This window comes from Lucilia sericata, unplaced genomic scaffold, assembly GCF_015586225.1.
Source record: "Lucilia sericata isolate MDLA Ls3-8-SP2 unplaced genomic scaffold, ASM1558622v1 Contig000254F_arrow, whole genome shotgun sequence".
NCBI classification, from domain to species: domain Eukaryota; kingdom Metazoa; phylum Arthropoda; class Insecta; order Diptera; family Calliphoridae; genus Lucilia; species Lucilia sericata.
The window spans coordinates 373,651-387,714 of NW_023994280.1; the positions used below are offsets into that span (position 1 = coordinate 373,651).

The following is a 14,064-nucleotide window of genomic DNA, read 5'->3' on the forward strand; positions in this document are numbered from 1 at the left end:
CTATAGACTAGACTATAGACTAGACTATAGACTAGACTATAGACTAGACTATAGACTAGACTATAGACTAGACTATAGACTAGACTATAGACTAGACTATAGACTAGACTATAGACTAGACTATAGACTAGACTATAGACTAGACTATAGACTAGACTATAGACTAGACTATAGACTAGACTATAGACTAGACTATAGACTAGACTATAGACTAGACTATAGACTAGACTATAGACTAGACTATAGACTAGACTATAGACTAGACTATAGACTAGACTATAGACTAGACTATAGACTAGACTATAGACTAGACTATAGACTAGACTATAGACTAGACTATAGACTAGACTATAGACTAGACTATAGACTAGACTATAGACTAGACTATAGACTAGACTATAGACTAGACTATAGACTAGACTATAGACTAGACTATAGACTAGACTATAGACTAGACTATAGACCTAGACTATAGACTAGACTATAGACTAGAACTATAGACTAGAACTATAGACTAGACTATAGACTAGACTATAGACTAGACTATAGACTAGACTATAGACTAGACTATAGACTAGACTAAGACTAGACTATAGACTAGACTATAGACTAGACATAGACTAGAGACTAGACTAGACCTATAGACTAGACTATAGACTAGACTATAGACTAGACTATAGACTAGACTAGACTAGACTATAGACTAGACTATAGACTAGACTATAGACTAGACTATAGACTAGACTATAGACTAGACTATAGACTAGAACTATAGACTAGACTATAGACTAGACTATAGACTAGACTATAGACTAGACTAAGACTAGACTAGAGACTAGACTATAGACTAGACTATAGACAGACTATGACTAGACTATGACTAGACTATAGACTAGACTATAGACTAGACTATAGACTAGACTATAGACTAGACTATAGACTAGACTATAGGACTAGACTATAGATACTAGACTATAGACTAGACTATAGACTAGACTATAGACTAGACTATAGACTAGACTATAGACTAGACTATAGACTAGACTATAGACTAGACTATAGACTAGACTATAGACTGACTATAGACTAGACTATAGACTAGACTATAGACTAGACTATAGACTAGACTATAGACTAGACTATAAACTAGACTATAAACTAGACTATAGACTAGACTATAGACTAGACTATAGACTAGACTATAAACTAGACTGTAGACTAGACTATATACTAGACTATAGACTAGACTATAGACTAGACTATAGACTAGACTATAGACTAGACTATAGACTAGACTATAGACTAGACTATAGACTAGACTATGGACTAGACTATAGACTAGACTATAGACTAGACTATAGACTAGACTATAGACTAGACTATAGACTAGACTATAGACTAGACTATAGACTAGACTATAGACTAGACTATAGACTAGACTATAGACTAGACTAGACTAGACTATAGACTAGCTAGACTAGACTATAGACTAGACTATAGACTAGACTAAGCTAGACTATAGACTAGACTATAGACGTAGACCTAGCTAGACTATAGACTACTATAGACTAGACTATAGGCTAGACTATAGACTAGACTATAGACTAGACTATAGACTAGACTATAGACTAGACTATAGACTAGACTATATACTATATTACAGACTATAGTATTAGTCTTTCTCTGAAAAGCTTTCGGAAAGCTTAATAACTTCTTTTTCGTTGTGAATCTGACCAAGAAATATTGAATCCAGAATTAAATCGGACTATATTTGATAATATCTCTATAGCTCTTAGAAACTTTTTCAGTTAAATATTAAAGAATTATAACCCACAGTGCAATCTTTGCACAAAATAATAATAAAAATACATATGTTTGTATGTTCGCCACCACGACTATTGAGAAATAAGGGAATAATTTGAGCATATTTTGGCATGTTAAAAAAACACCAAACAATAATCTATAAATAGCATTATGAGCTTTAGCAGCTGCTGTTTTGGGTTGTCAAGAGATTTGTTTTTTGAATTGTACTATTTTGTTACTAGACTGGTAGTAAATCCCTTTTTTGTTCTGTAACAATTTAATGCAACTTGAATTATGAGTAATGATATCAAAACGAAATATTAAAACACCCTAAGATAAGTTAGTTAGGTATCCTATCATACATAAATAGTTTAGTATGATGAAAGCTCAAATAAAGCTAATTGGATAAATGGTTGCTATCAATTGTCATAAATAAGTATAGGTAGTCTACTATAGGTAATAAAATAGTCTACGCTTTACGATAAATTTACAATTGATGATAATAATGTGTTAGAATACCAGCATAATGATAAAAATCGTTAATTGAAAGAGGCCCTAATTTATAGCTATTGATATGTCAAATTAACCGTTGATTGCTTAAAATGTAGAGTGAAAGAAGAATCCCAACTTTTAACATTTTAACAGGAATTATAACTATATTGTGAATATGTAATAATTCGATTTAAGATGTTGTAAATAATATTAAGCGTACATGATTTTTACTAATCGGATAGTGAGAGAGTGAAAATAACACATATTGCACAGTTCTTGCTGGAGGTGTAAGAACTAACATATCCCTATTTATCAATACCAACCAATCAGTGATTTCCCTACGAAAGGTCACGTTAATCTATGAATACTAAATCTTTACAAATTGCCTATGGCAAGTTCTATTATTTATGTATTTCTTATGTCTGCATTACAATTGTAATTCTTAAATGTTTGATGATACTTTGCTGTCTAAATCAACCAAAACAAATTATTGGTTTGCACTTGAATTTGGACAAAAATTTACGAGTTCCTATCTCCTTCGAAATTTGATTTATATTTACTTTTACCAAACACTTTGGACAAACCACTTTATTGTATTAAATTTTGTTCTAATTTATACTCAATATTTTCATATTTATGTGTCTGACAAAAAACACAACCATTATGTACAAAATAACAGCATAAATAACAAAAAAACGTTTACTTAAAATATGAAAATTTAAAACGTTTTGCTTCAACCAAATGTTCCTTTTTTAAATTCTTTTGAAGTTGATATTCAAGAAACCCACAAGTCGTATGAGTACCATTGAAAAGGTTGTTTGAACTTTGTGTTTAAATAAAAACATAATTCCACAAAACCGACTTCAATTACATTTTTAAGAGGCCAATCAAATAATTTTTAATATTTTAAATTTTTATCAAAAAACAAAAATACAATATTCATTATTTGTAATTTTAGAGAGTCCATTTAAAAATTGTATACAATAGCTACAAGTACCAGTAGATTGAAAGCTATTTGCAGCTTCCACCTTTAGTAGCAGCAGCAGCAAATTTTGTGACATTTTTTTTATAACTGTTTGGTTGTAAACAAAATCTGCTTACTGTACATTTTATTTTGTGAGTGAAAATTTACTTTTTTCTATATAGATTTGCTGTGTGTTTTTTATACATTTTCTAATAAACATTTATGTAAGAAAAACCGTGACACCATCATTGTGGTTTATGGGTGGAATGTGTTTAAATATCATGGTTGTAAATATTTAAGATGTGTGTTCTTTTGTTCTGTTGGGGGACATTTATTTATTTACCATGTGAAAATATAGTTAGTATCATTTTTATGATTTAATGTTAAACAGTTTTTGAGTGAGGGATTTTAACAAACATACATATGTATGTACATAGAAAGTTCCAAATTCATAGTCTAAATCTGTTGCTAACTTCTTCTTAATTTCAAAACGACCATTCACTGATGTAAATAGTAACAACATATTAAGACTTTAGGGACTTTCTTAATTTGTGGTTAATTACACATTTCCAGGACTATTATTAATTTCATCAAAGACTATTAAAACGCTTCCTTTTTAGAACTATAGACTGGTATATAGGCAAGACTATAGGTTGGTCTATAGTCATAGACTGGCTTATAGTCAAGTCTGTATAATCGTTTATAGTAAAGACTACAGAATCGTCTATAGTCCAGACTATAGAATCGTCAATAGTCCAGACTTTAGAATCGTCTATAGTCAAGAAAATAGACTGGACTATAGTCAAGACAATCGAATGGTCTATAGTCAAGACAATCGAATGGTCTATAGTCAAGACTATAGACTGGTCTATAGTTAAGACTATAAGACTAGTCTATAATCAAGACTATAAGACTGGTCTATTGTCAAGACTACAGACTGGTCTATGGTCAAGACTATAGACTGGACTATAGTCAAGACTATAAACTGGTCTATAGTCAAGACTATAGACTGGCATATAGTCAATACTATAGACTGGTCTATAGTCAAGACCATAGACTGGTCTATAGTCAAGACTATAGACCGTTCTATAGTCAAGACTATAGACTGTTCTATAGTCAAAACTATAGACTGTTCTATAGACTATAGACTGGTCTATAGTCAAGACTATAAGCTGGCTGATCAATAGTCAAGACTATAGACTAGCGTATAGTCAAGACTATAAGCTGGCTGATGTATAGTCAAGCCTATAGACTAGTTTATAGTCAATACTATAGAATGGTCTATAGACTGGACTATAGTCAAGACTATAGATTGGACTGTAGTCAAGACTATAGATTAGACTGTAGTCAAGACTATAGACTGCTCTATGGTCAAGACTATACACTGGCCTATAGTCAATATTATAGACTGATCTATAGTCAACACTATAAGCTGGCTGATTTATAGTCAAGACTATAAACTATAGTCAAGAATATAAGCTGGCTGATCTATAGGCTGATCTGTAGTCAAGCCTATAGACTAGTTTATAGTCAATACTACAGACTGGACTATAGTCAAGACTATAGACTGGTCTATAATCTAGACTATAGACTTGTCTATGGTCATATAGACTAGTCTATAGTCAAGACTATAGACTTGTCTATGGTCAAGACTATAGACTTTTCTATGGTCAAGAATATAGGCTTGTCTATGGTCAAGACTTTAGACTTGACTATTGTCAAGACTATAGACTATTCTATAGTCAAGTCTATAATTTTGAGTATGGTCCAGACTATAGTGTTGACTATTGACCTATCTTGCCTATAGGCCAGTATATAGGCCAGTCTATAAACTAGTCTATAGTCGATACTACAGGCTAGTCTATAGTTTATACTAGTGGCCAGTCTATATTCGACACTACAGATCCATCTATCGTCTTAAAATAAATGGAAAATATGAATAAACATTTTACATTTCACTTATATACTTCCAGAACGTCTGTACTCTGCCCCGGTAGAAATTATAGTGTTGCTATCAATTTTCTATGGCAGCATAAGTATACTCGCAATAATCGGCAACACATTGGTCATATGGGTGGTGGCAACCACGCGACAAATGCGCACCGTAACCAATATGTATATAGCAAATTTGGCATTTGCCGATGTAATTATTGGGCTATTTTGTGTACCATTTCAGGTATGTAAAATTACTAGCTTTAAGTAACAATTATAATTTATTTAGTCTGGTCGTTTTGTCAGCAAATTTACACCCATAAATTTTATGAATGAAATGAATAATAATTTGTTAAAAATAATAATAATAATAAAAACATATACAACAAGTACAAGACAGACACACAGATGATGCAACAAACAAAAACATATATTTTTGTTTTAATATTGAGCAGCAACTCAAAGTCTGCCAGTCATCAACATACAACATACAATTCATGCTAAAAGATTTTAGTAATAAAACAGAGAAAATTATTTTTTTTTTCATTTTTTTATGAAAAATAATAATAAATAAAACATAAATAATGAGATGGATGTTGTTTACATTTGTGTATGAGTGTACACGATTTTTTAATTTAAATGTAAATAATTTATTTTGTTTCAGGGTGTTGAAGCAACATTTGTTAGTTGGATTCATATGTATTTTGGCAATTGGTTTTGGACTTAGAAAATATATTTTCCAAATCTTAAGATATTTATTTACCCCTCATGCTAAACATTTCATTTTAAGACATTAACAAAATTCATATAAATATTAATTTATGTTTCTACATTTTGAGCACTTTTAAATTTGTGTGCTTGTTTGTTTGCTTTTATGTTTTGTTGCGTATATTTTCTTATATTTTTAATATAATTTTTTTAGTCGTAGACCAAGACACATGCCAACACATTCCATTCTTTATTTTATTACTGCTGCTGCTGCTGTTATTAAGGAATTTTCAAAAATAACCCCTGCAAAATTTAAAACACATGTCAAAGTATTTCTTTGCATATTTTAGCCCCCGCCACTTTGACATGAATCAGAATGAATTATTCTTCTTCTTTTAGTTGTGTTTTTATTAAAGAATGAAACCAACAAAAAACGACTTTTTTACAATTGCAGATGAAAACTTAGAAAATTGTTTGTAAGAAAATGTGTCAACAATTTAAAAGAATAATGAGCATTGCAATTAATTAGAAATTCAACACCAGTCGGTGGAACCTATTTTATTGGCAGATGTGTGCGTAAAATGTGTATTTTACATGTGTCTGTGGTACAACACCCTGCAGTGCGACAAAGTGTAAATGCATCCGAAAAAGACAGTGATTTCTAAAAAAGTCTAATCACCTGGTTGGCTCTAATTCGTCTTTCGTCACTGATGTAGTCTTTGTAAACGATGGTGAAGATAATCGTCACTTTAGTATTCCATTTGTAAGCGAGAGAGGGGACACTTACAAAGCACTTGTCTGCCTCTTCGTAACCTACGGGGTGACGATTGACTTCCTCGTAGGACAAGCACATGTTAAAATAAGTAGTCACCTGGACAGTCGGTGGCTAGGTGTAACCCTAAGAGTTAGGTTAAATAGGGAGTTCGGGCCTATCCGACCGAACTGCTGGGAATATATAATTATGTGTTAATATGTGACTCAAAGAAACTTTATACCATTGTAATATAAAGTTTGTCAAAATAATATTCTTAATAAACCTTAACATCTAATGATTATTAAAATATCCTCCGTAGATAAATTTATCAGATTTATCGCTACAGAATGATGTTGGGGGACCAATATCAGATAATTTCAGAACAATATCAATTATTTTAGAGATTATTAGACCTTAAAGCGAAAATATATAGAGTACACTTTCATTTCTAAATAGTTATAGTGTATACATATACATATATACATATGTATGTATATCTTTTGTAGATCAGAGCACTTTGCTATTGAAATGATTTTATTCCTTTATTTCTTTTATATTTCCAGTTTCAAGCTGCCTTATTACAGCGTTGGAATCTACCCTGGTTTATGTGTGGTTTTTGCCCCTTTGTACAGGCATTAAGTGTTAATGTATCTGTATTTACCCTAACGGCAATTGCGGTAGATCGTCATCGTGCCATAATAAATCCCTTAAGGTATGAAATATTTAATCACAATAAAATCTCTTTTAGCAATTAAAAGTTTATTAACTTACTTTTGTTATATACATAAATAATTAATTTGGCAAAATTGTTAACTACACTTATAATATGTAGTTTGTTTCATAAAATTTGTAATTCTAAAACAAGAAAGAGAACCAACCCCCTTCAGAGTGAAATTTCCCTTTTTTTCTAAGGAAATGAACGAGACTTTTTATCTAAAAAAGTCTCTATGGTTGAGCCATTTTCTTAAGAAAAGTTGTTTTCTTCGAGGATGTTTTCTTTAGAAAAATTGTCTCTTTCGATGAGTCTTTTTCTACAGAAAAACTGACTCCTTCAATGAGATTTTTGCTTAAGAGAAGTGTCTCTTTGGTGAGACTTTTTTTTATAGAAAGAAAGTAGGTCCTTTGATGAGACATTTTCTTTAGAAAGGGGGTTTCTTCGACAAAACGTTTTCTATAGAAAAAGTGTCTACTTCGATGAGATACTTTTTCATTACAAAGGTTCTCTTTGCGTGGGACACTTTCTATAGAAAAATGACTTTTATTGTGAAACCTTTCCTATAGAAAATGTGTCTTTTTGGATGACGCTTTTTCTGTAGAAAAAATAGTCTTATTGGATAAGACTGTTTCTTTAGGAAATGTGTCTCTTTGGATGAGATTTTTTTTTTTTAAAAGTGCCTTATTGGATAAACGGTTTCTTTGGATGAGACTTTTTCTATAGAAAATTTGTCTCTTTTGATGAGACTTTTTCTATTGAAAAAGTGTCTCTTTTGATGAGACTTTTTCTATTGAAAAAGTGTCTCTGTAGATAAGACTTTTCTATGGAGAAAGTGTCTCTATAGGAGAGACTTTTTCTATAGAAAAAGTATTTCTTTGGAAGAGACTTTTTCTATAGAAAAAGTATCTCTTTGGAAGAGACTTTTTCTATAGAAAAAGTTTCTCTTTGGAAGCGACTTTTCTATAGAAAAAGTATCTCTTTGGAAGAGACTTTTTCTGTATAAAATTTTATTATTTTATAGAAAAAGTGTTTCTATTGAGAGAATCTTTCTATCGAAAATAGTCCTCTTCGGGATAGAGAGTATTTTTACATGAAAAGTGCCTCCCTGGGGGAGAGTATTTCTATAGGATAAGTGTCTCAATGGAAGAGAGTATTGCTATAGAAAGTGTCTTAATGGAAGAGAGTATTTCTATATATAAAGTGTCTTCCTGGGAGGGAGTATTTCTATTGAAAATGTATCTTTTTGGGATAGTTTATTTCAGACAGAGAATTTCTATAGAAACGTGCCTCCCTGGGAGAATGTATGTATTTTTATGTAAAACGTGTTTCCCTAGGAGAGAGTATTTCTACATAAAAAGAGTCTCCCTGGGAGAGAGTATTTCTATATATAAAGTGTCTTAATGGTAGAGAGTATTTCTATAGAATAGATATCTTTTTGGGAGAGTTTATTTCAGACAGAGTATTTCTATAGAAACGTGCCTCCCTGGGAGAATGTATTTTTATGTAAAACGTCCTTCCCTAGGAGAGAGTATTTCTATATAAAAAGTGTCTCCCTGTTAGAGAGTATTTCTATACATAAAGTGTCTTCCAGGTTGGAGTATTCCCATAGAAAAAGTGTCTCCCTGGGAGAGCGTATTATTATGTAAAAAGCGTCTCCCTAGGAGAGAGTATTTCTATAGAAAAAATGCCTTTCTGGGAGACAGTTTTTCTAGAGAAGAAGTGTCTCTCTGGGAGAGAGTATTCCTAGAGAAAAAGTGTCTCTCTGTGAGAGAGTATTTCTATGGGAAAATACCCTCTTTGATAAAGTTTTTCTATATAAAAAGTATGTCTCTGGGATAGATTTTTTTTCTATTAAACAATTTTCTGCCTCAGCTAGAGTTTTTCTATAGAATAATTGTTTTCCTGAGTAATAGTTTTTTTATAGAAGAAGCGCATATAATAAAAGTTTTTTTGAAGAAGAAGTGTTTCCATGCTTAAGGTTTTTTGTAAAAAAAAACTTTTACTCATTTCACAACAGACCTCTGTTCTTCTTTTTAAATATATTTAACGACTTCTTTTAAATAATGCAAAATTTAACAACAACTTGCTCTTATTTTGATTGCTTCTTTAATGGCTAATTTTGTAAAATTAATTTAAATGACAATTTTATGGAATATAATTAAATTATCATTTCTATTTGCAGAGCTCGTCCCACAAAATTCGCCTCGAAATTTATCATCGGTTGTATTTGGTTGATTGCATTCACCTTTGCCGTACCCTGTGCAATAGCATTTCGCGTGGAGGAAGTTCATGAACGTATAAAAGGTATAAATAGCAAAATTACATTTTTTTGTTCAACTAAATAAATAGCGAAAACTTTAATAAACAAATAAATAAAAATTATAATGACAAACAGAGAGAATTTGACATAATCTTCATTTACTGAGTCCAATATAATTTACATATTTCATTTGTAATTTTACAGAAAACGGAATCGTCTCCAATGTGACAAGACCATTTTGTACGAATGTTAATTTGTCTGAGTATCAACTACAGTCATATCGTTATACTTTGGTATTTGCACAATATTTGGTACCATTTTGCGTCATCAGTTTTGTCTATATACAAATGACTATTAGATTGTGGGGTACCCGTGCTCCTGGTAATGCTCAAGACTCACGAGACATTACACTGCTAAAGAATAAGAAAAAGGTAAGGATGAATGGTTGGATGGTTGTATGGATGGATGTACTTTTGCAAATATAAATTCAATTTAATGAAAGTCTCTGTACGTGTTGGTGATAAAGTCGGTGTTATTTTTGTTTTTTTATTATTATCCTTTGACTTATTTTAATAATGTTTTGTTTTATTTGTTTTGTGTGTCTTGTTTTTTTTCAGGTTATAAAAATGTTGATTATTGTTGTCGTGGTGTTTGGTCTCTGCTGGCTGCCTTTACAGTTGTACAACATTTTGTATGTAACAATACCGGAAATAAACGAATATCATTTCATAAGTATTATCTGGTTTTGCTGCGATTGGTTGGCCATGAGCAATAGTTGTTATAACCCCTTCATCTATGGCATTTATAATGTAAGTAAAGATTTTGTTAAATCTTTTGCCAAAACTTTGTCATAGGCTTACTTATCCAACCACAGATAACAAAAAACAATAAAATATTGGCATTGAAAAAGTTTTGTGAAAAATGGTTTGAGAAAAAATTAAAAATAAAATTTTAATTTTCTTTTTAATAACAAATGTCTCCAAAAGTTCCGTTTTAATTTAAATTTATATTCCACATAATTTAAGTTAAAACATTAGCGGCAAAAAGGAATGTTTATTTATAATGAAGAGACAGAGAAGAATTTTATGTTTCCGGACAAAATTCAAATGTTATGGGCGGTTTCATGGGCGGTGTTATTAAATGAAATCATTTGAAATACACATACATATGTATGCATTAGAGTTTTTTTAAATATTTAAAACCAACATCTCCAAAGGATATAGAGCCCCTTCAAGCAGACGCTTCTTTTATAGAAAAACTCTCTCCCAGACTATTTTCCTATATATAAACTGTCCCGGGAGGAACTTCTTCCATAGAAAATCTCTACAAATACAATTTTTATATAGAAAACATTCTTCTTCAATAGAAAACTCTCTCATAAGAAGATACTTTTTTGTTATAGAAAAACTCTTTCCCAAATAGAGAATTTTTCCATAGACAATTTTTCTATAGAAAAAAACTATTTCTCAAATAGAAAATTTTTCTATTAAAAAAAAACTACAGAAAAATCTCTCTCAATTTTCTATAGAAAATATTTCTCAGAGATAATATGGAAAAACTCTCTTCTGTAGAAAAAAATCTCCCAAAGATCTTCAAAATGTTCTCCCAAGGAGAAATTGTTTCTTTAGAAAAACCGTCTCACGAAGCTATACTTCGTCTCTCCCAATGAAATACTTTTCCGCTAAAAAAAACTCTCTCCGAATGAGATGCTTTTTCTGTGGAAAAAACACTTTTTCTATAGAGGAACTCTTGCACTTTTTCTCCTAAATAGACACATTTTCTCTAAAAAACTCTATCCCGAAGAGATTCAATTTTACCATGGAAAAAACTCTTTTATATAGGAAAAAAACTGTCCCAATGTGTAAGTTTTTCCTATAGAAAAAACTCTCTCCAAAAAGAGACATTTTTTTCATAAAAAACTTTTTCCAAAAGAGACATTTTTTTCTTCAGATAAACTGTCTCCCGAAGATATACTTTTTCTAAAGAAAAAGTCACTCCTAAAGAAATACTTTTTCTATAGAAAAATATTCTCCCAATGAGATGCTTCTTCTAAAGAAAAAACTTTTTTCCAATGAGACACTTTCTATAGAAAAACTCTCTCTTAAGGAGACATTTTTTCCATAGAAAAAATTTTTCTTAAGGAGACACTTTTTTTTATAGAAAAGACTATCTCTATAGAAAAACACTCTTAAGTAGACACCCTTTCTAAAAAAGAACTCTCTCTTAAGGAAACACTTTTTCGATAGAAAAACTCTATATTAAGGAGACAATTTTTCTATAGAAAAACTCTCTCTTAAAGAGACACTTTTTCTATAGAAAAACTCTCTCTTTAAGAGACACTTTTTCTATAGAAAAACTCTCTCTTTAAGAGACACTTTTTCTATAGAAAAACTCTCTCTTAAGGAAACACTTTTACTGTCTCTTATGGAGACACTTTTTCTATAGAAAAACTCTCTCTTAAGGTAAAACTTTTTTATACAAAACTCTCTCTTAATAAGACTGTTTTTCTCTAGAAAAACTCTTTTCTATGGAAAAACTCTCTTTTAAGGAGACACTTTTTCTACAGAAAAACTCTCTCTTAAAGTAAAACTTTTTCTATAGAAAAAGTCTCTCTTAGGAAGACAGTTTTTCTCTAAAAAAAAAAACACTCTTCCAAGGAGATCCCAAGATGCTACTTTCTACAGAATAACTCTCTCTTTCTTAATAGACAATTTTCTCACATACACACATTCCCACATATGTATTTAAAATGTACGTTTTCCTTATATAATACTTATTTCTCTTATCTGATTCCAGGAAAAATTCAAACGTGAATTTAACAAACGTTTTGCCGTATGCTTCTGTCGTTTTCAAACCAGCATTGATGCTAACGAACGTACTCTCTCCATGCACACGAGAGCAAGTTCACTACGATCAACTTATGGACAAACGCAAATGCGTTTGAGAGGCAATACATTTAATGGCAGTACTCATAGTCATCATCGTGCCTCTCTAAAAGCAGCAGCGGCAGCAGCAAATAAACATGAAAGTCTTAATTCTAATCATGCAGAAGGAACAACAATTCTTCTAAATAACTATGGAAATTCCAATAATAATCACGAAAGCTCAAATAATCATAAAATGTCTTGGCAGAGAAATAATTTTAAACCTTTACATCCCGAACTAATCGAATACGATGGTGATGAAGATCAAAGTTTAATAGAAGAGAAAATTCAGCTACCAGTCATTACTAATTCTAATGTAGAGTTTAGAAATTTAGAACAACCATTAAAAGATACAGTTTTCGGTGGTCGTGAGTTAATGGCAAATGATAGAACGATAAATTGAAATAGAATGGAAATATGAAGAGTTTATTTTTAATGGTTCTCCGCCTCCTTAAAGCTGTGATGTTAGAAAATCAAACTGTACATACAAATACAACTGAATTTAAATTTCTTTATCAATATTTTTTCTTAAGCACACTTTTGTCATTTTTTCTAAACTCTAGTCAATATATGATGATCTGCCATTAAAACAAGCAACCTTCAACAACAAAATTTTCCTAAAAATATATTAAAACTATAATAGGTTTCTGAACACAAATGACCAATTACATAACTAGTTCTGAGTATGTTGTTTTTATGTTTCTTTAAGATTTAAGGAATAATCTTCATTTAAGAATTTTTTACGCTTGTGAAGATTATTAACATTTTCAAAAACCTAGGTTGAATGTTTCAAATAATACACCGAAAAAAATAAAGAGTTAGTGTGCAATAAAAAATATCAAGTACAGTTAAATTTTTGATTTTAATTATTTAATAGATTAGTTTAAGTGTCATATTTAAATGTATTTACAACAAATGATCAGTATTAAAATTAAATATAAATAATTGTATTTAGTATTTATTATTAGATATTTATTTAAGTGTTTTCTTTCGTAAGTTTTAATTTGAACATTAAACAGCTGTAAATAGTTATAATGTAATTTTGTTTTAATGTATTTAAAGTGTAGGATAAAGTTTTTTTTTTTAAGAATCTCTAAATAAAAAATAATTTAATTATACAATTGATGTTGTTTTTGAATTAATAAACAAATAATTAACTTCTAAAGGCCTTATTAATAACAATTTATAAAAGTTTAAAAAAAAAATATTATATGAAAATTTGTTTTATAAACCTTTGATAAATGTTTATGAATAGGATGCTAATTGTGTTTTGAACAGATAATTTGGGAAAACTACATCACCAACAAACACTTTTTTTATAAAAAATTCAGAAATTTTCATTCAAAATCATTTTCCGTCAAATGTCCAATTTTTTTCGATTATATTACATTTTCGAAAAAATTCGAATTTTAAACAAAAATCAGATTTTTTTTTAATAAAACGTGGATTTTGCAATAAAAGTAGAATTTTAATTCAAAAATATTTTTTCAATAAAAAATAAAATTCAGATCA

At 30.2% G+C, this 14,064-nt stretch overlaps 1 protein-coding gene across 3 annotated transcripts in view; it reads left to right on the forward strand.

The window, feature by feature from the left end:
- Positions 1 to 13,434, forward strand: part of LOC119602813 (RYamide receptor) — a 32,890-nt gene extending 19,456 nt beyond the window's left edge. For 2 of the 3 annotated variants that reach the window (XM_037954546.1, XM_037954545.1), the window contains exons 3-8: positions 5,233 to 5,435; positions 7,217 to 7,365; positions 9,551 to 9,672; positions 9,833 to 10,059; positions 10,246 to 10,437; positions 12,425 to 13,434. In XM_037954546.1, coding sequence (XP_037810474.1) covers positions 5,233 to 5,435; positions 7,217 to 7,365; positions 9,551 to 9,672; positions 9,833 to 10,059; positions 10,246 to 10,437; positions 12,425 to 12,955 — 1,424 coding nt within the window. In that variant the 3' untranslated portion in view covers positions 12,956 to 13,434. The remainder of the gene's footprint in view (positions 1 to 5,232; positions 5,436 to 7,216; positions 7,366 to 9,550; positions 9,673 to 9,832; positions 10,060 to 10,245; positions 10,438 to 12,424) is intronic. The other variant, XM_037954547.1, reaches the window with a different exon arrangement.
- Positions 13,435 to 14,064: the final 630 nt, after the last annotated feature.